Genomic DNA, 23,221 nt, shown 5'->3' on the forward strand with positions numbered 1-23,221 from the left:
TGCCACACCCGTATTCCGACAGGTCCCGCCTCCTGCACCAGGATTGGCTAAAAATGCGTACTCGCAAGCTGTTCGCCAATAGCGAGCCGATGTGTAGGAACTATAGCCAATCCTAACGCTTGCGAGTACACTTACTATCCAATTAGAGCAAGGCGGAGAGACTTACCTGATAAGGGGCGGGAAAAAATAACGTACGCGCTGCGGGGCCTGACGTCAAACGCTGCCGAGGCAACGGCGCTGCTGATTGGCTGGGGAGAGTTTTAAAAGTCCTTTTTGCTGTAATGTTCGTTTCTGACTGATCTCAGTTTAACATGTTTAAGTAATATTTACTCTTATTTGTTTTACAGTCATCAGGGATTGGAAATATTTAAGTAACTGTACTTCATTATTATTCAAGTGCTGTTCTGGAAACCGAAAGCTACTCATAATTACATTTCCGAGATATTTTTTTACTCTTCAGAGGGGAAATCAGTTTGACAAAGTATCTGCATTAAATGAGGTGTAAACAGAGATTCTGAAAGCGGTTTGGTGTGAAACGGTTCCGACGTCTTTACAGTGGTGGTGATGGGGACCAGGCGTCGCCATGACTACAACACAGATATAGACACTTTATTTACCATCCAGAACCACCAGAGAACCTACACGAGTCTTCTGAGCTTTATGTGGAATGTTGATGATGGGAAATAGTGGAAAATCTGGAAGTTCTCCAAAGTTCTCTACATTTTTCTTATTTTGCCCATGAGGTCCATTTCTAAAGTGTGGTTGTATTCATGATTACTTTCTCACTTTCACAGCTTGTTTTTTTTTGCAACTGCGATTTTAAGACTCATATATGTAAATGATCCCTGGTCTGATAGGCTGTCCATACTTCAGCTCAGAGCGGGTGGGGCTAAACTGCACGCCGAAGGGGCCTGATTGGGCTGTTCGTTTTTGTGACATAACAAAAACAATCAATTCGGGTTTGGTGTGAAGTTTGTGTTGAGCCTGTCAAGTCTTTCTGACCTGATGCAAAGTCTAAAAGATATGCACTGAATATTCTGTAATATTTTGAATTGTGCATTGTGTGTTAGTGTGTGTTGCGCTGGTCTGAGTGTCCACTCACTGTCCACTCTATTAGACACTCCTACCTCGTCGGTCCACCTTGTAGATGTAAAGTCAGAGACGACAGCTCATCTGCTGCTGCACAGTTTGTGGTGGTCGTCCTCTAGTCCTTCATCAGTGGTCACAGGACGCTGCCCACAGGACGCTGCCCACAGGACGCTGCCCACAGGACGCTGCCCACAGGATGCTGTTGGCTGGGTATTTTTGGTTGGTGGACTATTCTCAGTGTCTGATCCACTCAGACCAGCGCCACACACACTAACACACCACCACCACGTCAGTGTCACTGCAGTGCTGAGAATGATCCTCCACCCAAACAGTACCTGCTCTGTGAGGGTCCATGGGGGTCCTGACCACTGAAGAACAGGGTAACAGAGTATCAGAGAAACAGATGGACTACAGTCTGTAACTGTAGAACTACAGAGTCCAGCTATGCAGTAAGTGGAGCTGATGAGGTGGTCATGACATTATGCCTGATCGGCGTGCGTCCCGTGTTTGTGTCGCCCACATGGCGAAATAAAGCGGTTCTCATTCTGATTCTGATAAAGATGATGTTTCTGAGAGCCGCTGGCTTTGTGCCATAAAACCGCTGCCCAGTTGTTGTCATTGCGTCATGCGGACGGAAGGCTGCACAGGAAGGAACGAGTGGGAGCGGAAAAGGCCCGAATGCGATTCAGCACAGCCGACGCAGTAGCAGCTTGTTTTTTTTGTCTTCTTTTTAGGATGTTGTGCGGACTGAAAACTGACCAATCCTTCCTTCCCGTCTCGCAGGCCTCCTGACCAGCCGAAGGGCCACATCCTCTATAGGTCACTCTGATATGAATGGAGTTCCTGCTTCAGGATGAAAGCCACTATCACACACAACATCACTAGAAATGCTAAATTAAGCAGAGGAAACTCGCCCTGCGGCTACAAGGCTAATGCTAACGAGTATTGGAAGCTGACCCCTCAATTAGCATGATGCTAACTGCAGGCCTAAATCATGACACAGCTGCCTCTGACCGTGTGGAGGTGCTCAGTGTCTCTAACAGTCCTGATTACGAGGTTTCTGACCCTGTAAGACTCACTGTGACCTATAAACATGGACGGAAGTACATTAGCAACGGCAACAACAGTAGCAACTACCTGGAAGCCTGAACTCATTTTTATAGACAATGAAAGTTAACGAAGCCAAACAAGCAAATATGCCAGTCATAGTGACAAATTTCAGGAGTTCAAAGAGAAATTCCACTAATCTTTCAAAATTCCTCCATAACTCCGTGTGTGAGGTGTAATCAGAGGTTCAGAGGGTTTGGGGTGAAACGGTTCAGACGTCTTTACAGTGGTGGTGATGGGAACCAGGCGTCGCCATGACTACAACACAGATACAGACACTTTATTTACCATCCAGAACCACCAGAGAACCTACACGAGTCTTCTGAGCTCATATGGAATGTTGATGATGGAAAACAGTGGAAAATCTGGAATAATGAGTTTTCTTTGGGGACTATTTTGCCGCACAGCGCCCTGCATGTCTCCCTCCACCATGAATGGAGTTGAAGTTCTCTAAACTCTCATAAAACAGCGTCTCAGTCATCAGGCAGTGAATTCAGAACCAGTTCATGTAGGAACTTTCTGTGAGGAGCTTTTAGAGGGGGACGTCTGGTTCCTATCACCACCACCGTGAACAGCTCTGACTCAGTGAGTTTATCTAGAACGGAGCGCTTCACCCCAAACCGCTCTGAACGGCTCTGTTTACATCTTAACCAGTTAATTATGCAGAATGTTAAAAATCAGTATGTCTGAGTAAGTTCTGATGGCCACTGTAGCTCAGCTCTGCTAACGTCTGCACTGACCTTGAGATTGTTCAGAGCGCCTAATAATAAATCTTCACTGAAATACCGAATAAAGCAGCACCTCACTCAGACTGGAGGCTCTATGAACCCATGAACCGCACTGTAAAGTGGAAGTGAGGAGACTGGAGATTGGAGGTGCTCGGAAACTGGAGCAGAGGACACTGGGATGCTCTAATAAAAGCACAGCTTCTATTATCTTCTGTTCAGTCTCCACGGGGGGTGGGGTGGGGTGGGGGGGCTGTTCTATTTTTTAACTGTCACATGTTTCCTCCACGGACCGAACTGTTGATGAAGTAACCCATTTTACACACACTGCCACGCTGGCAACTGAGTCAATATGATTTTCCTGCTAGTCAATTCATTAAAGGGCCCATATCTTCCAAAAACAAGTTTTCCTCATTATCTTAGACAACAAGAGCTTGATATACATAGTTAAAGGGCCCATATCATACGTTTTTCTTGTGTTGCCCCACCTCCCTCACCCACCTCAAGGCCCATTCATGATGTTTATGAAGGTCATTTTCAGCCTCTTTTTATCCCTTTAAAAGTGATCTGTCTGGTGTCGGAACAAAACCTCAGATCTCCAAAACGGTGACTTTACAGGAGAAGGAAAAAACCTACTCTACTTTTAATGGAAGTCAATGGAACCAGAATGTTTTACAAGTCACTTTGGGCCGTTTCTTTGGGTCCATTCATCATGAAATGTACACACGATGTAAAGATCAACAGGCATTTTCAAAATATGTCAAAACTAAAAAAACGACAAAAACAGACATGTGAGGTTTTGTCCTGACAGCAGTGATATGCAAATGAGCTCTGATTTATTCAGAAAGCAGTACGGCCTGAAACGCACCTTATAACCTCGGTGTGAGTGGGCGGGGCTAAACTGCTGTAGGCTGAACAGGCAGATGTATGTACAGCACTGTGTGAAAGTCTGAGGCACCCAACACTTATTTTCAAAATCTGCTTATTTGTGTAATTTGTGTTTATTTGCTGAGAAGAGTGTTAATATTAGAATAAACAAAACTTATTAATTATATATATAAACAGTGATGTTCCGGATGTTGGTGTGTTTGTTTACCCATCTCCAAGCCTCTCCTCCTCGAGGAAGTCCAGTATTATATGTAGTTAAAAAGCAGCTCCTGGTTTGACCAATCAGTGCTCAGTAAATTGAGCTCATGATGTAATTGATGATATTAACGAGTCTCTGTGGCGGCTGTGAAGGTGTCCAGGAAAAATATGGACCCGAGAAATTCTTGTTACTGTTTATTGTTTTTCTGTTTATTTGAATTATGAATACGACTTTATTCTAATGGATATTGTGATAAACTCACTGCTGAGGTCAAAAGTTTAAACATTCGCTTAGACGCCTGAAACCTTCACACAGTGCTGATATATTATTCAGTTTTTTTTATGACATCACAAAAATGACGGCTTTCCCAGCTGGGTTTGCGTGTGGTTTAAGGAGTGAGATGTACATTTTGAAACTTTTTTAAAGAGCAAAGACACGTGTCTGCCATGATTATGGGCCTTCTAAGGTTTCAAAACATGGCGTATAGAAACTCAACAGCCTATTGGAGTTGCTGGGATCTAAACAGAACCGTTCCCTTTACTAAAGAACCCTTGATGAACCACCTTCCTTAAGAGTGTAGATAAAAGTGAGTCATACAGAGTTAAAACCACATAAATCTATTAGAGATACTGAACAACTGCACACAGTCTGAGATGAGAGAGTGATGGTTTAGGTATGAAGTTAGTGCCGTGCTAAACGCAGTGGAGGACAGTAACTGAGTAACTGAGTAAATGTAATGAGTTTCTGTACTTTAGTATTTTTGGTGTATCTGTACTGAAGTTTCTCCGTTCTGGGCGACTTTTTCCTTTCACTCCACTACATTTCAGAGTCTAATATCCGACTTTTTCCTCCTACATTTTGAGAAATCTGTCGTTCCTTTTGGTTTCTGTGTGTATAAAAACGTAACATGTCAAAACGAAAGAAGCGCAAAGCCAGAGCACCAATCAGGGCCCAGCGGTCACTTTGTTTAGAGCTGGTTTTGACCTGTTGGTCAGACCGACCCAGTGCAGCACGCGGTTCAACGTCAGCGCAGCAGCGTAAAACTTTGGGAGAGTCTGTTCAACATAAATGATGAACTAACCTAACTTTGTGTAAATAGAGCTCAATATAGAAATATGTCCACATATGCAGTCGAGACTGACGCGGCTTTTTTCTGAATTTCTACAAACACCAGTTCATTTTATAGTAAATGAGTTTGGGCTGGTTTATGTTTATGACCAGACGCCTACAGATCAACATAGTAAAGGAGCTCATCTGTGATCCTGAGTTTAAAGCCAGTTTTTATTCAACTTAAACTTGGAACTAAGTTGTAAATAAATCTGAAACTGAAACTTTGCTTGTGTGTAAAAAGTGATTTCAGAGCCACTCGGTTCTCCCTGATGGAAACTGTTTACCTTCAGTGTTTTGTGCTTCTGATCATTTTAATAGACGTCAGCGTCACTAATTAATGACCTTCTGTTAAAAGACTGGTTTACCAAGAGAGACGCTGGAGGACTTTCACCTGAAATGAGTTCATGAAGCCAGTCTGGTTATAAAAATGATAACAGGACATCAGAGCCAGAATTACTCTTTTAGTACTTTTACTTTATACTTAAGTACATTTGAAGGGAAATACTTTAGTACTTTTACTCAAGTGGAGGTCTAAAGGGAGGAACTTCTACTTTTACTGGAGGAAGATTTTACTTTGGGGGTCTCGACTTTAACTCGAGGACAGGGTTTGTGTTCTTCATCCACTGCTGGCTAAATGATAAGCTCCAGGGTGACTTTTACTCTGAATAATTTAGCATTTTTAATGATATTGATTTTACTGATATTGCTACTTACTAGCTACATTAGCCTCATAGCCCCAGTTCTAAAACTAAAGATACAAAATTTTGACACTAAGCATGTCTTGGCTGGTGGGCTGTATTTGGGTTACGAGGAGGGAAAAACGGGTTAAATTAGATTTTTGCCGTAGCTACTGCTTTAAAACGGGGCTGGGACAGAGCGCAGTATCCGTCTTTTCCCAAATCCAGAGCTTGTGATTCCAGTATTTCCAGGCCGACTGGCAAGAAGTGGCATGAATGTGTACGCAGGCCAGGATGTTACATAAGAAACACAATACGGATCAGAACCTACTTTAAAAAAAAATCCAGCTTCGTGTCTGGATCAGAGTCGAGGGGGAGGGTCTCCGTGTGGATCCGTTGTTTTAAAGGTGCCTGAACTGAAGAAAACTGACTACAGCCCCCTTGTGGACAAACTCAAAAGCAACAGTCCTTTCTCAGTGTTAAAGGGGGACTCCACTGATGTTTCAAAATTCCTCCATAACTCCGTGTGTGAGGTGTAAACAGAGATTCAGAGGGTTTGGTGTGAAACGGTTCAGACGTCTTTACAGTGGTGGTGATGGGAACCAGGCGTCGCCATGACGACAACACAGATATAGACACTTTATTTACCATCCAGAACCACCAGAGAACCTACACGAGTCTTCTGAGTTCATATGGAATGTTGATGATGGAAAACAGTGGAAAATCTGGAATAATGAGTTTTCTTTGGGGACTATTTTGCCGCACAGCGCCCTGCATGTCTCCCTCCACCATGAATGGAGTTGAAGTTCTCTAAACTCTCATAAAACAGCGTCTCAGTCATCAGGCAGTGAATTCAGAACCAGTTCATGTAGGAACTTTCTGTGAGGGGCCTTTAGAGGGGGACGTCTGGTTACTATCACCACCACTGTGTGAACGGTTCTGACTCGGTAAGTTTATCTAGAACGGAGCGTTTCACCCCAAACCGCTCTGAACGGCTCTGTGTACATCTTAACCAGTTAATTATACAGTTTGAAATGCAATTAAAAAAAAAAAAAAACAGTGGAATTTCCCTTTAAACATGCGTTTAAGCTCGTAATTATGATTCCGAAACAAAACGTCTGCTCACTTACACGAGATTAAATATCTTGCATCATGTACTTTACAGTAATTGTTCTGAACCCGTTAACCATCATGGTACCCAACTAGGCCAAAAAGGAGGAAACTCTGTAGACCGCCGAGGTAGAAAGTGTCTTACTAGGCCGTTGCCATGGTAACGGTGCACGGTAACGCCGCCCTAGAAACACCCCCATCCTTCAAGTCCTGAGGACACATTTTCAAACACAGTTAAGGGTCTTTCTGTAGTATAAAGGACGGAGGTAAAGAAGTCACACACTCACACAGAGAAGACAGAACCAGGCCAACACACCGGGCTACGTCCTTTAAAGGGAAGGTCCAGCCAAAAACGTAATTTCACAGCGCCTGCGGCCCCTCGCTTACCCTGAACGCTCAGCCAGCAGGTTTGGAGACGTTTGCCTCTTTGCGCCTTGCCACAAACTACACCCTTAACGAAGATGGTTCTTCAAGGGTTCTTTAGTAAAGAAAAGGGTTCTAAAAAGAACAGTGAAGACTGAAAGAACCCTCTGAATGATTACGGTGCTCTTTGCATTCTAAAAGGGTTCTTCAGACTGACAGAGTGCTCTATAAGGTTCTTTTATAGAAGCCTTTAATCACGCACAAGGGTTTTTCAGAGTTCATGGTTCTATATAGCACCAAAAAGGGTTCTTCTACTGTTCTACAACTGTTCTATCAAGCTTCTACATAGAACCACATAGAGCACTTTCTCCATCAATCTGAAGAACCATTTCACCACACAGAGAACGATTTAGTCATGCAAAGGGTCCTCCCAGTGTTCACGGCTCTATATAGAACCATTTCCAAAAGGGTCCTTCTACTGTTACAAGCGTGACATCGGAGCAGAAGAACCCTTTTGGATTTCATGTAGAACCATGAACTCTGAAAAAACCCTTCGCATGATTAACAGGTTCTTTGCACAATGAAATGGTTCTAATTATTGATGGAGAATGTGCTGTAGATCGATCTATCTAGAACTTTTGAAAACGGTTCTACATAGCACCAAAAGGGTTCTTCTATTGTTATAATGTTAAGCCGGTAACAATAGAAGAACCTGTTTTGGTGCTATACAGAAGCCTTTTTGAAATTGGTTCTATGAACCATATAGCAATCTGATGATCTATTAATCATGCAAAGGGTTCTCTGAGTGTTCATAGTTCTATATAGAACCATTTCCAAAAGGGTTCTTCTATAGCTCCAAACTTGTCATTATAACAGTAGAACCATTATGGGCGCTATATAGAATGCTTTTCAAAAAGGTTCGATATAGAACCACCTACACCACATTCTGAAGAACCTTTAATCATGCAAATCAAGGCTTTATTAAAGAACCCTTGGAGAACCATTGCTTTAGGAGCGTATGCTTTAGTTGTTAAAGGGGATTCCACTCATTTTTCTGAATTTCACACCAACCCACTCTGAATAATGAACATCTTTCCGATTTCGTTACACAGTGTTTGAAACACTGGTGGAATTCCCCTTCAGGTAATCTGTAAGGCTCTGTTCACATTTCCAGACTGAAGCGTCACGAATCCGATTTCCTGCCCTGATGTGGCTCAGATCTGGTGTTTTCAGGGCGGTGTGGACACACATCTGATCTTTTCTAATGCGACCTGAGCCGCTTTCATATGTGGTCCTAGATCGGATACGAATCCAATTCGTGGTCATGTGACCTTAATGTGACACTCGGATCGGAATTCATCTGCTTTTCCACTGCGCCATCACTCAGCGTTGCCATGGCAACAGCGCCGAACAGATGTTAAAGCCAGTAAACGGTGGAAAAGCAGCTCATCTCACCTTTTTCTCCTCCATCTGGCTCTAATAATGAAGCTGAGAGCTGATCAGAGTTAATGATCTTCTCAGCGAAGCTCGTTCTGCTCGTTAGTTTGTGCTGATGATGCGGTGATTCAGTCACTTGTTGTCACTGAGTAGGAGGAGCTCATGAGGGTCAGTTCAGGCCGGTTCAGCACATTAATGACCGATTAGAGTCACTGACCTAAACCAGTGTGAACCATCGAGTCAGAGAGCTCGGATTAGACCAAAACATCTGATTAGAGTAACGAGGCCTGTAATGTGAACGCAGCCCTAATGGTCTCATTACGTGGTTTCCGGCACTGTATGACACACTATGATCTAAAAACACGGAAGTGTAAATTTATTTTTTTGCCAAGCTACTTGTTTTACAGCAAAAGGCGAGAGATGCGCGAAATACAAGTCATTAAACAAAGTTAAACTTTATTAAAACGTTATATTACATTGGTGCAGAAACCAGGTGACAGAAGCATGAATCTTAATCTTAAATATTGATGCAATATCTCTCGTTGAAACATCTCCAGTGATTGATCAGAATTTCTGCAGCGAAAAAAGAAAATTAAAGGATTTACAGTCACTCCTGGCTACGTCCAGTGATTTCAGATAAACACCTTAAAACACCTTAAAGTTTATTCAATCCAATCACCGCTTTGATCACAGAAACGCCGTTATAAACGAGCCTTTACCACAGGAACTTTAGCTAAACCAACGGAGCAATTACTACAACCAAAAAACAAAAAAACTAAACAAAACACAAACGCCTTTAACATCAGACCCACTGGAATCAGCGCAGGGCTGCGGTTAGACGGATAAAGGCTGAAAGCGTGGAGCCGCTCAGCGTTTATCCATGAAATCCACCAGAGACGCTAATAAAGGACAGACTGCAGATTGAGGTAATACATTGATCTGACGTTTTTGCCAAGGCTGGAGCCATCGTTCTCAAACAGTGTACCAGTGAGGAGCGGGCCGGGGGGCTCAGGGTCAACAGTCTTTGATCCGACGGGAGTAGTGCGGGGTCCGGTACCGAATCAGCGGGTTTGCTTTAGGCCTCAACGCCTTCCAGCTCCGGGGGCAGAGGGTTCTTGGGATGTTTGCTCTCGAAATGCTGCTTGAATGTTTTTGGATCGGGCATCTGCGACTAAAACGACAAGAAGACAGGAAGCGTCAGTTCATTCGGTTTATTACACAATGACTCAAACACGCCTAGAACATTAGAACATGCCTGACTCAGAGAATTTACAGCGATGGTTCACCACCCTCACCTCGGTTCCACCACACACCCACTGCAAATGTCAATCAGCCAAGACATCTGGTGTCTGAGGTTTGCTGAGCCAATGCACACAAGGGTTTCTTTTGTGTATATCAGTTACTGCCCTGTCACGGCTCCACAGCTGAATCTGATCAGCAGGTAATAATAAAATAATCCTCCTCTACAGTAAAATAAAGCTCTGTTGATCCTTCAACACAGTTTAACAGTAAATGGTCTTAAACGCTGGAGTTAATGTAGAACTGCTGATTCACCCTTTAACCCTGAAGATCAGCGCAGACGGCTGGTCACCATAGCAACACAGACAACAGCCTCTCCCAGCTAGTAGCTATGAAAGTGCTAAGAGAGAGATTTAAGACGAACATCGATAATTTGGAGACGAATGGGCTTATTAGTGTCTGTAGTCACTCCAGCTGGTTTCCTGATACGTTTAATCTGCAGTGAGAAACGGACAAAAGTCGCAAAAGCTGAAGTCGCTTCTCATTCGCCAGCTTCTTGTTCGAATTGTCCCGTTCCACCTTAAATGGTGCAGCAGTGACATTCTGACATTTAAGGTGGAACGAGAAAATTCAAACACGAAGCTGGAGAACGAGAAGCAACTTCAGCCTCATAAAATCTCAAAAGTTGAGAGACGTTTTACAAGAATCTGCTCTACTGTTGTGGAAGAGTTTCCTGCTGGAGATGTGAGAAAAGCGGCTATAGCTGAGCTGAAGTTTAAAGCAGAGCAAAGTGAGTTATACTTTTAGTCTAAACCACTACATTAACACACACTGACAGATTTAGAGCAACAATGGCAAAATGGACATAAAATGCTGTGGTTTGATTTTTGTTGAAAGGACAAAATGACTTAACATTTGGGTTACTATCCCCTGGTGTAGACAGTGGTTCTACCTGAAACCTTGAGCACTCAAAAGAACCATTTGCATACTCAAAGGGTTCTTTGCACAGTAAAATATTTCTTCAGATTGATGTCGAAGAACCCAAAAAGGGTTCTTCTACTGTAATGATGTCGAGCTTGGAACAAGAGAACACCACTTTCAGTGCTGCACAGAACCCTTTCCAAAAAGGTTCTACATAGAGCCATCCACAGCACATTCTCAATCAATCTGAAGAACCATTTCACCAAGCAAAGAACCATTTAAGGGTTCAGGGTTCTATATAGAACCACTGTCTTTACTAAAGAACCCGTAAAGAGCCAGCTTTAAGAGTGTAGCCAAGTTTGAACTCCACCAATCAGCATCGAGCTTGACTGTGTGGTTTCTGACTCTGTAGGACACACAGATGTTTACAAACACACAATTAGGCGCCGATTTAAAGTCTTTCTTTTTATAACTTCACGTCATCACGACTGCGTGAGATTACACAACTCGACGTGTGATAATTTAGGCCGTTAGCGTCCACAATGCTATTCGTTGGGGTACACACACTTAAAAAGATGGTCCCTTGAAGGTCCCACCCCAGTGACCGTTTCATACCTTTATTCCTGAGAGCGTGTGCTATCAATCCTAAGCACGCGTTAGAGAGAACATCTAATGTTCCTGTTACACTATACAACAGTGAGTTCCGGCCAGGCGAGCTGATTGGTTGAGAGGCGTTCTAACGGTGCTGTTACTTCACCATAACATCACAAACACTGTATCACTCCACTGAGACGCCGTTGCTAAGCAACGACTCTGACAGCTGTAGGAGACGCTCGAGCCATCTGAACGTTTTTACTTCTGACTTTGCCACAAACAGAAAACGGACACTGTTAAGACCACATCTGACCGACAGCCGATTTGGTCCGACTCTGAAGACGAGGCGACACTAAATTCCCAAACTGTCGTCGCCACCGAGCAGCTTTTCAGTCGGCAGCTGAGACAGAAGAACAGCTGAACAACCTGGAATCAGCCAGAAATGAACCCAACACCATTCGCCAAACTAAACGGGCTGTAAGAAGCTTTACAGACCGGCTGGAACAAAACAACATTAATACTGATCTGGACAAACTGACCAAACTGAGCTGAACCTGATATTGGCTCAGCTTTACGGCTCAGTCTGATTTGGTCCGACTCTGAAGATCAGACACGTCTGGCGAATGGTGTTGGGTTCATTTCTGGCTGATTCCAGGTTGTTCAGCTGTTCTTCTGTCACAGCTGCCGACTGAAAAGCTGCTCAGTGGAGACGACAGTTTGGGAATTTAGTGTAAGGAGCTGGAGAACGAACTGCCGGCTGAGCAGCGAGTGGGCGGAGCTCGTTACTCTGACGTGGCAACAAGCTGCTCGTTAAGGAGCTCTAATTAGGAGGAAGGAACTGAACATTAAAACTTCACGGCCAGTTTATTAATTTCTTACTGTATTTATTTAACTGCTGTATTAAAGCAGTAGAGACACTCGAGGAGGGAGTTATCACCAATAACATCACGGCTGTGATGATCTACGGCCACCAGATCACAGCCGGGATGGTATTCCGCGATAATGCGCTCCCCCTCGGGTTCTACTGCTTAAATCATAACTTTTTGTGTGAAATCAGGAACCAATACTCAAAAGTGATAATTTTTTGAAATTCTGACACAGTAAGGATGGCTTTATAAAGCTTTTGATTCACACGTTGGCTACAAAAGGACGAGGATAACGTGCTTTGGTAAGTTCATGAAGTTGGAAAGAGTCTGTGGAGCCCAACTCTACTGTTTTCACCCACACCTCGTTGCATTCAAAACAGCCGAAACTTGAGATTAGCCTCTCCACTCCGGGAGAAGTGAAGGCGTTGGTGCTCAAACATGCTTGATCTTTTCTTTAGAAAGCAGTAAATGTCAGTGAGCGTGTTTACGCACGACTGAGACGCAGAACATGCGAAATACTGATCCTCACCCAAAGGCTGTGAAGACTACGCAAGTACACAGATACTCGGCATTGTTAGAAGTAAATTCCACCAACGTCCAGCTTTTAGACGGTTTTCACTTCAGGAATAAACATGTTAAGAGTCCCGAGTGAAATGCTTTAGCAGTCTGATCGTCTTTCTTAAACATAAATGAAGCTCAAATGCTTTCCCGACCTCACGGTGCATGTTCAGTCTACGCTGTGTAGCTCCAAACACAGAAGTCCATTCTAAACAGCGCTGACAAAGAGAAATAAGGGCTAACAGTCACAATAAACAGTGCTTTTAACCCTTAGAAACAAGATGAAGAACCTCACCTAAACAAGAGGAGAACCTGTTAGGAAAGTGCAGCTTCTAAACTTTTAATCCAGACCACATTTGTGTTTGGAAGTAGAAGAAAATACATTTTATTATTTATTACTTTATTATAAAAGTCAGAATGTAAGTCACTAATTATGTAAATCGGTTTAAATTGTATACCAAAAAGACCAGTACCACAAGAGGGTTCTTTTAGAACCAAAACTAAGACTGTAAGGAAACAGAGCTGTTCAGAGTGGTTTGGTGTGAGACGCTCTGTTCTAGAGAAACAGACTCAGAACTGTTCACAGTGGTGGTGATGGGAACCAGACGTCCTCCACTAAAAGCTCCTCACGGAAAGTTCCTACATGAACTGGTTCTGGATTCACTGCCTGATGACTGAGACGCTGTTTTATGAGAGTTTAGAGAACTTCAACTCCATTCATGGTGGAGGGAGACATGCAGGGCGCTGTGCGGCAAAATAGTCCCCAAAGGAAACTCATCATTCCAGATTTTCCACTATTTTCCATCAACATTCCATATAAACTCAGAAGACTCGTGTAGGTTCTCTGGTAGTTCTGGATGGTAAATAAAGTGTCTACATTTGTGTTGTAGTCATGGCGACGCCTGGTTCCCATCACCACCACTGTAATGACGTCTGAACCAGTTCACACCAAACCTGCTCTGAAAACAATCTCAAACACTGAATTAATGCAGAAATTTATAATTTATTAATTTAATACTGGCGGAATTTCCCTTGAAGTACCAGTGTGTCACACCAAACCATCTGAATCTCTCTGATTACACCTCACACACGGATTATGCAGAAATATTGGAAAAATACATGGAATTCCACTTTAATCACTTAGGCCAAGTTTCTAAGCCTTATCCTACATTCTCAGAAATAAAGGTTCTAGACTGTCTCCAGTTCAGTTCCCCTCTTGTCACTGGGGTGGGACCCTCAAGGCTCCATCTCAGTGCCTTCAGTCAGGGAACATAACTGAACCATAATCCACTGAAATGATCTGTTCTAAGCTGGACTGACTCCACACACCCCGCCTCGCCTCGCCTCCAGGCTTTTACTCTACTGCTCTGTTTTAAAACATTCGGTTATGAAAAGGAACAAATACCAAATTTTCACCTGGAGAACCTGATTTAAGCTCCACAATCAGACCTTAAACCCACTGTTGCAAGACTAGGTTTAATCCATGTGATCAGGTAATCCGGCCCTTAAAATAATTACATTTAGATGCAGTTTTTTAATCTAAAATGTCTTTTTCCATTTCCAAACATCAGAGACCGGATCTCACAACGTACTAACACGATTTCCTAAAGTTAAAAGGTGACGTGTCCTGCTTTTCAGGTGTTTGAGCCAACAATGCATGCCAAATCCTGACCAGTCAGTGTCGTAATGCAGTAGGTTTAAGTTTGTTTCAGAGACGGTGTTTTGATAAACAGAACGAATTCTGGGAATACGACTGCATCACCATCATCAGCAGAACCCGCATCCAACAGAACAGGCTGCCAGACTCATTATACAACCTGCAAAACGCAGTAAATACCCTGTAAAATAACACTGCAGGGGAAACGGAGAACTGGTAATACGTCTTAAGGATAAATTCTTGGCTCTGCTTCTTTTACAGTACAACAGTGGACGAGATCATCCACCACTGAAAAGCATCTATACAGCGCTTTTTACAACAGGCGTGGTCCCAAAGCAGCTTTACAGAACAATCAGAATTACAGAAAGAAAATCCGGGTCCGAGCCCCCATGAGCGTCGCCAGCGGCAAGGAAAATCTCCCTGAGAGTGAGAGGAAGAAACCTTGAGAGGAACCAAGACTCAGAATGGGAACCCGTCCTCTGGTCGACACTGGAGAGCACACATTGTTCGTATAAAGTACGATAGTACAAAGTGGGAAAAACAGGTGGGCACTGGTTAATCTGATTAGTTTATGATTAGCAGCGGCAGCAGCAGCATCTGAGGGTTTGGACTGCACAGCGTCGTTCAGCATGAAGCTCAATGCTGGTCAAGCAGGTCCAGAAGGCTGGCGAGCAGTGTAGAGCAACTTCAGAAGGAGGAGCCACCAGAAGGTCTAATCTGTTCAGAGCTTCCAGACTTGCTAGACCAGGCGTCGCAACCCAAGTGGTAAGAGCCATTTGGACCTTCTAACAGGAATCAAACCACTCCTGGAAGCCACAACATTGAAAGTCCATTTTACCACCGTGGCTGTAAATCTGCCTCAGTGTGTGCTGATGTTCTGGTATAGACTAAAAATACGATATAAGGGGAAACTCAGACTCACCTCACTCTGCTTTACGCTTCAGCTCAGCTACAGCTGCTTTTCTCGCATCTCCGGCAGGAAACTTTTCCTCAGATGTAGAAGAGATTTTTGTAAAATTTTTCTCAACGTTCAGCTTTTTACGAAGCTGAAGTCGCTTCTCACCCTCCAGCTTCTTGTTTGATTACTCCCGCTTCACCTTAAATGGTGCCTGAGGTGCCAGAATGTAACTGCTGCACTATTTAAGGTGGAACGGGAGAATTTGAACAAGAAGACTTCAGCTTCGTGACTTTTTAGTGTTGGTCAGTTTCTCGCTGCACATTAAACGCATCAGGAAACCAGCTGGAGTGACGACAGAGGCAAATAAGTCCATTCACTCTTTCAATCTTTCTTTGCCGTTTCACAGCTACTAGGTAGGCGAGGTACTAGCTAGCTTGTCTGCGTTGCTATGGTGACCAGCCGTCTGCGCTGATCTTCAGGGTTAAAGGGTGAATCAGCAGTTCTACATTAACTCCAGCGTTTAAGATCATTTACTGTTAAACTGAGTTGAAGGATCAGCAGAGCTTTAGTTTACTGTGAAGAAAGATGACCTAATGTTTTTACAGAAAATCTGATTCAGCTGGAGTCGCAACAGCGCAGTAAAAGGGCCGCATGTTGCCGACCGCTGTGATAGACAGAGAAAATCATTACGAATAAAATGGCTTAGGGGGTTAAGCGTTGGCCGTGTCAACAGAAGGTCGTGAGTCTGATCCCTGGTGATGCTACAGTCATCCGTAGCCGGGAGTCCAAGAGAGCACAATGGGCCTCGTTATCTCTGGGAGGGGTGGGGTGAGGTGCCCCCCCCACCCCCTTCTCCCCCAATCACTGAACGCGGTACTAGTCAGCGCAGGCGTCTGTTAGCTGGTGCAACAGATCTGGCGGTTGGCGCTTTCCTCTAAGCGCGTTTGACTGTCCCGTGACGCCGCGTGAGCGGCAGTTCGAAAGAAAGCGGTGGCTGGTTTCACAGGTTCTCAGCGGAAGCCTGTGCTGCCCTCACCCTCCCAGCGCTGATAGTATCATGTAATGGGGGGGTCCTAACTAGTGGGTGGAATTGGAGACGAATAAATCGGGGAGAAAACGGGGTAAAAATAAAAAACAACAAAACACACCCAAACACACACACACACACACACACACACACACACACACACATATATATATATATATATATATATATATATATATATATATATATATATATATATATATATATATAATAAAATAATATTTTTACAAATTTTACAGTTAAAAGTTAAATTCTGAAAGATTTCATAATAATTGCACTTCTTTCGGCTGCTCCCTTTAGGGGTCGCCACAGTGGATCATCTGCCTCCATCTTGCCCCATCCACTGCCTCCATCTTGCCCCATCCACTGCCTCCATCTTGCCCCATCCACTGCCTCCTCTACTTTCACACCAAATGTTATAATAATTGCACACCACTCCTTATTGCAGCCTTGTCTAGTGCATTAGATTTCGTGGGTGTGGGTGGGTGTGGGTGGGTGTGTGTGTGTGGGTGTGGGTGTGGGTGTGGGTGTGGGTGTTTATTTATTTATGTTTTATCGTTTTTGACAGGGAGGAACATTGAGACCACGTTCTCATGGGTTTGTGGGTTTGGAGGTAAGGGGAGACGAGAGCACCACATCAGAAGCCCCTGCAGCAGCTCTAGATGCGAGTGCCACGCTCAGGGACACTGTAACCACAACAGACACTATTCCGGTGATTATTTCAGTCAGTACAGACATTCATTTTGGTGAAATTGTTGTTGTAAGTAGTTCTGTAGCCAATTACTGCCCACAGACAGCTTCTTTTTCCCCGGAGCTTCGCAAACTAATGTTCATGTTTGTCATTAACTACTGCGACACTTGATTAGCTGCTGATTTTTAACATTAATTTCTCATATTAAAAAAAACTTGCAACTCCAAATCTACGGAACATGTGGTACTGCGTGTTCTCACTACAGTAGTCTGCATAATTACATGGTTAAGAGCCGTTCAGAGCGGTTTGGGGTGAAACGCTCTGTTCTAGATAAACTTCCCGAGTCAGAACAGTTCACAGTGGTGGTGATAGGAACCAGACGTCCCTCTCTAAAAGCCCCTCACAGAAAGTTCCTACATGAACTGGTTCTGAATTCACTGCCTGATGACTGAGACGCTGTTTTATGAGAGTTTAGAGAACTTCAACTCCATTCATGGTGGAGGGAGACATGCAGGGCGCTGTGCGGCAAAATAGTCCCCAAAGAAAACTGATTATTCCAGATTTTCCACTGTTTTCCATCATCAACATTCCATATAAGCTCAGAAGACTCGTGTAGGTTCTCTGGTGGTTCTGGATGGTAAATGAAGTGTCTATATCTGTGTTGTACTTTGTTGAACTTCTGGTTTTGGGAGCAACTATTGTGGCATTTGGTTAGCTGCTGATTTTTAACATTAATTTACAAACTCTCGACTGTGGAATTTTGTGCTCCATCTATAGTTTTCTTGCCTTGTCACTACAGTCATGAATACGCTGGACAGGTCTGGGTGGAATAAAAGGAACCCCGTTCTTCTAGTGCAGTTTATTAGGACCAGTGGGAACATCGCTGTTAGAACCATGGAGTGGCCCAAATCCATACAAACAAAAATATAGATTTTTTTTAATTTCTTGACGTTAAAGCTGTAAGCTGCTCGAGGCTCTTTGTTTTAGGTGGGGGGGGGGTCTAAGTTAATTTAATAATAATAATAATAATAATAATCATAGTAACATGCCACTGATTTTACCTGTAAGTGTAAAGGTCACTCCCAATAACGTATCATGAAAAAACATGATAAAAGTGGCATTTAATGCATGTTGGAACTAAACCCTCACAATATAATCTCATTTAAAGTGACTTAATTACATTGTATTTTTAAAAGGGGGTGAAATCGAGCCGGTTTATCTACTGTCTGAGTTTTTCAGGGTTCTTAAAAAAGCCACGTTAACCTCACAGCGTGCTTCTTAATTAGCTGATGGGTTGAATCTGTTTGTACTGACCCTGCAGACCCCGCAGGTGAAGACCAGAGCGGCCTTGGCTGCCGTTTTCTGATCGTGTCCTTTAGACTTCTTGAGCTCCGCCTGCTTCTTGGCATTTTTCTGCTGGGACTGAATCTTCTGGTGTCCGCGGGCCATGCTGACTCTGACAGAGAAACGACAAACAACAGACACTTTCACTGACGAGAAGACGGAGCTTCCGAGCAGCTCCGACCAAGACATTCAAAGGGGAATTCCAACGATCATCCAATGTTTCTGTAAATAATCTGTGGCCACGGCCTAGTAAGACACGCCCCACCTCGCCGGTCTACAGAGCGTCGTCCTGTCCGGCCTGGTTGGTTACAATAACGGGCAACAAGGACTGCACAGATCATCATGCAACATCTTTGATTTCATGTTTTTGAGACATGTTTTGGTTGGAATCGTTTTTATGAACGTAAACAGATGTTTAAAGGAGAATTCCACCAATTATTAAAAAAAAAAAAAAAAAAAAAAAAAAAAAAAAAAAGCACTTCAAACTGCATAACATATATAAATGATTAAGGTGTAAACAGAGACGTTCAGAGTGGTAAACTTACCAAGTCAGAGCTGCTCACAGTGGTGGTGATGGGAACCAGACGTCCCTCTAAAAGCTCCTCTCAGAAAGTTCCTACATGAGCTGGTTCTGAATTCACTGCCTGATGACTGAGACGCTGTTTTATGAGAGTTTAGAGAACTTCAACTCCATTCATGGTGGAGGGAGACATGCAGGGCGCTGTGCGGCAAAATAGTCCCCAAAGAAAACTCAGTATTCCAGATTTTCCACTGTTTTCCATCATCAGCATTCCATATAGACTCAGAAGACTCGTGTAGGTTCTCTGGTGGTTCTGGATGGTAAATAAAGTGTCTATATCTGTGTTGTAGTCATGGCGACGCCTGGTTCCCATCACCACCACTGTAAAGACGTCTGGACCATTTCACACCAAACCCGCTCTGTTTATCTGAATGATGGGGAAATACTGGACGATCTGGTGGGAGTCTGAAAGCCCACCTTCTTGCCTTTCTGTCAGTAAAACCTGCACATCAGAACCAACAGTCTGACAGTGAGACCAACGCTGTGAGCTCATTTCTTCCAGCCAAAGGCCGGCTTATCTCGGCCAGTCGCACAGAACTCCCAGCTCTGCTCTCTCCAGCTTCAGCCAGATTCATTAACCCACCGAAACCTGAAAACAACAGCTGCTTTCCCTGAGACCTTCACAGGCGGTGAGCGTGAGCAAACAGTGGTCTGACTGGGACGGCGGTGAAATCATGGGAAAATCTCATGGTGGTTGGGCTTACTGCTCAAACCACCCAGCTGAATAAGAAAGCTCACAGCAAGGCATAGGAATGACAACAGGAATAACACCGATAACAATCCATTAGTACATAGACTGAAATTCAAAGGTTCTGTATGTTACGTGATTTCCTAGCGGATCTAGAGGTGGGCAAGGCGGCAAAAACACAATATCACAAAATTTCAACAGCTTTTTATGGTAAACAGCATATCACAGCGTCTGGTTTTCCAGACATCTGATCAGTCGGAACAGAGAAAATGAGCCAGTAATGCTCCGCTTTTAAAAAATACTACAGAAAACTGTCAACGTTATTTTTTATATTAAATATTTGGCCCTAAATCCAACTAAACGGGACTAATTTTGCTCTTTTTAATCACGAGACATGCAGCTGGTCGGGGTCTACCAGTACATACAAATAACATATATCGCTGTTGTCAGATCAAAACCGCGTATCTCCGAAAATAGTAACTTTACAGGAGAAGGAAAAAACCTGCTCTACTTTGAATGGAAGTCAATGGAACCGGACGTCTTTCTGATCAATTCTGGGCCGTTTCTTTCGCCCCACTCGCCATGAAATTTACACACAATGTAAAGGGTGACGGGTCATTTCAAAAACTGAAAAATGGAGATACGAGGTTTTGTCCCGATAACAGCAACGTACCTAAAGCTCTCACTGTTGTCGGGACAAAACCTCGTATCTCCATTTTTGACGTTTTTCAGTTTTTTGCATAATCTGAAAGCATCTGTTCTCCTTTACATTGTGTGTAAATTTCATGGCGAATGGGGCGAAAGAAACGGCCCAGAATTGATCAGAAAGACATTCGGTTCCATTGACTTCCATTAAAAGTAGAGCAGATTTTTTCCTTCTCCTGTAAAGTTACTAGAGGTTTTGATCCGACAACAGCGATATATTACTATATTAATATATATGTTAATATTTACCGATACTGATCATATTTTATTGTCATCGTGAACAATTACATCACAATAGGTACCACAGTGCGGTTCTGTAAGGATATCATGGACACTGACGGTACTTTAAAGAACACGGACTGCGTGTTTGATTCCAGACCCCGTTTCCACAGGACCTGCGGCGGCCTAGTGCGTGAAATGGAAACGAGAAATTACTGGACTAGAATACTTTTTAAAGGTGGCGCTGCTGGAGGGTTCTGTCTGTTCTAGCTAATCAAACCCCGATACTATAATACTGAGAAAACATTTTCAGGTATTGTGATATTGCATTTCCATCATATCGTCCATCTCTAGACGGAACATCTGAGCACAGTCTGAGAAGCGCGCTCGCAAAAAAACAAGGTTCTCCACGGGTTTAGTAAAGAGAGTGGTTCTATTTAAAACCATAAGCTCAATGTGGAACCAGAGCATGCTTAAACAGTTCTTTGCACGGAGATTGATGGAGAAAGTGTTGTATATGGTTCTATATAGCACCAAATAGGGTTCTTCTATTGTTCCAAGCTTGACGTCATATCAATACTCCACACTCTGTTCTAGATAGAACCAATACCACACGCTGAGAATGTGTTCTATATAGCACTAAATAGGGTTCTTCTCTTATTCCAAGCCTGAGGTCATATCAAATCAACACTCTGTTCTAGATAGAACCAATACCACACGCTGAGAATGTGTTCTATATAGCACCAAACAGGGTTCTTCTATTGTTCCAAGCCTGAGGTCATATCGAATCCACACTCTGTTCTAGATAGAACCAATACCACACGCTGAGAATGTGTTCTATATAGCAGCAAATAGGGTTCTTCTATTGTTCCAAGCCTGAGGTCATATAAAATCCACACTCTGTTCTAGATAGAACCAATACCACCCGCTGAGAATGTGTTCTATACAGCAGCAAATAGGGTTCTTCTATTGTTCCAAGCCTGAGGTCATATCGAATCCACACTCTGTTCTAGATAGAACCAATACCACACGCTGAGAATGTGTTCTATATAACACCATATAGGGTTCTTCTCTTGTTCCAAGCCTGAGGTCATATCGAATCCACACTCTGTTCTAGATAGAACCAATACCACACGCTGAGAATGTGTTCTATATAGCACCATATAGGGTTCTTCTCTTGTTCCAAGCCTGAGGTCATATCAAATCCACACTCTGTTCTAGACAGAACCAATACCACACGCTGAGAATGTGTTCTATATAGCAGCAAATAGGGTTCTTCTCTTGTTCCAAGCCTGAGGTCATATAAAATCCACACTCTGTTCTAGATAGAACCAATACCACACGCTGAGAAGGTGTTCTATATAGCACCAAATAGGGTTCTGCTATTGTTACGATGTGTATACGATAGAATATGCGATACTGAACACATTCCCCATCAATCTGAAGAACCATTTCACCACGTATGGAACAATTTAAGGGTGAAATGGTTCTATATAGAACTCATGGTTCTAAATAACCACAGAACCCTTATGGAACCCTCTTTTTTGAGCGAGCAGGATTACGCAAACATCAACCTACTGCTCGAAGCAGACGTCCGCTTCAACTTCGCTAGAATTTCCCCGTTCCACCTTAAACAGTGCAGCAGTTCCAGCAACGCTACCTGAGGCGCCAGAATGGAACTGCTCCACTATTTAAGGTGGAACGGGGAAATTCGAGCAAGAAGCTGGCGAAGAGGGACAACTTCAGCCTCGTAAGGAAACTAAAACTAACTTACGTCGCTCTTAAGCAGGTCTGTTGGTTGTTTTAACATTAATGAAGCGAATTTCCATCAATTCGGTACAAAAAAAACACGAGAAAACAGCGGTAGTTTAATTCCTCGACGCGAGTAGTTTAACGTTAGCTGGACCGCTAAGCTAGCGTTAGCTTCACTATCAACAACTTTATTTCGACAAAATTCCGCTTCAGACTGGCTTCCCTTAAAAAGGAATAACAAGGAATAGTCTAATTCGCTTACTTGGCGACCGGAGAGCAAATCCAGCGGACAGTTTTAAAGTTTGAAGGCTGTTTTTTGTTGACAGCTGTTCGCTGTTTCCTGCGGTTTCCCACTCGGGTGTGTTGGTTTAAATCAGCGCCCTGCTCACTTCCCCTAGACACTCCCACTAGGGAAAGTCCACGACGGAGCCTAGATGGGGGTGTTCTCAGTGTTAAAGAGGAAATCCACCAGGATTTATCCCCTAAATTTCTTCATAATTCAGTGTTTGAGAGGTGTAAACAGAGAGATTCAGAGTGTTTTGGTGTGAAATGGTCCAGATGTCTTAACAGTGGTGGTGATAGGAACCAGACGTCGCCGTGACTACAACACAAATATAGACATTTTATTTACCATCTAGAACCACCAGAGAACCTGCATGAGTCTTCTGAGCTTACATGGAATGCTGAAGATGGGAAAATAGTGAAAAAAGTAATAATACACAAACAATATATTTTCTTTAGGGACTATTTTGCCGCACA

General features: G+C 43.4%; 1 protein-coding gene across 2 annotated transcripts; it reads right to left on the minus strand.

Moving 5' to 3' along the window:
- Positions 1 to 9,141: 9,141 nt before the first annotated feature.
- Positions 9,142 to 22,838, minus strand: znf706 (zinc finger protein 706). 2 transcript variants are annotated; one of them, XM_017716930.2, is made up of 3 exons: positions 22,725 to 22,838; positions 18,489 to 18,630; positions 9,142 to 9,876 (listed from the first exon to the last, which is right to left on the minus strand). In XM_017716930.2, the coding sequence occupies exons 2-3, from the start codon at positions 18,621 to 18,623 to the stop codon at positions 9,781 to 9,783; spliced, it is 231 nt and encodes a 76-aa protein (XP_017572419.1). In that variant the 5' UTR covers positions 18,624 to 18,630; positions 22,725 to 22,838; the 3' UTR covers positions 9,142 to 9,780. The 2 variants fall into 2 exon arrangements, with proteins under 2 accessions (XP_017572419.1, XP_017572420.1); XM_017716931.2 differs by lacking the exon at positions 22,725 to 22,838 and adding an exon at positions 19,064 to 19,120.
- Between the last annotated feature and the right edge of the window lie 383 nt (positions 22,839 to 23,221).

Source organism: Pygocentrus nattereri, chromosome 27, assembly GCF_015220715.1.
Source record: "Pygocentrus nattereri isolate fPygNat1 chromosome 27, fPygNat1.pri, whole genome shotgun sequence".
NCBI classification, from domain to species: Eukaryota; Metazoa; Chordata; class Actinopteri; order Characiformes; family Serrasalmidae; genus Pygocentrus; species Pygocentrus nattereri.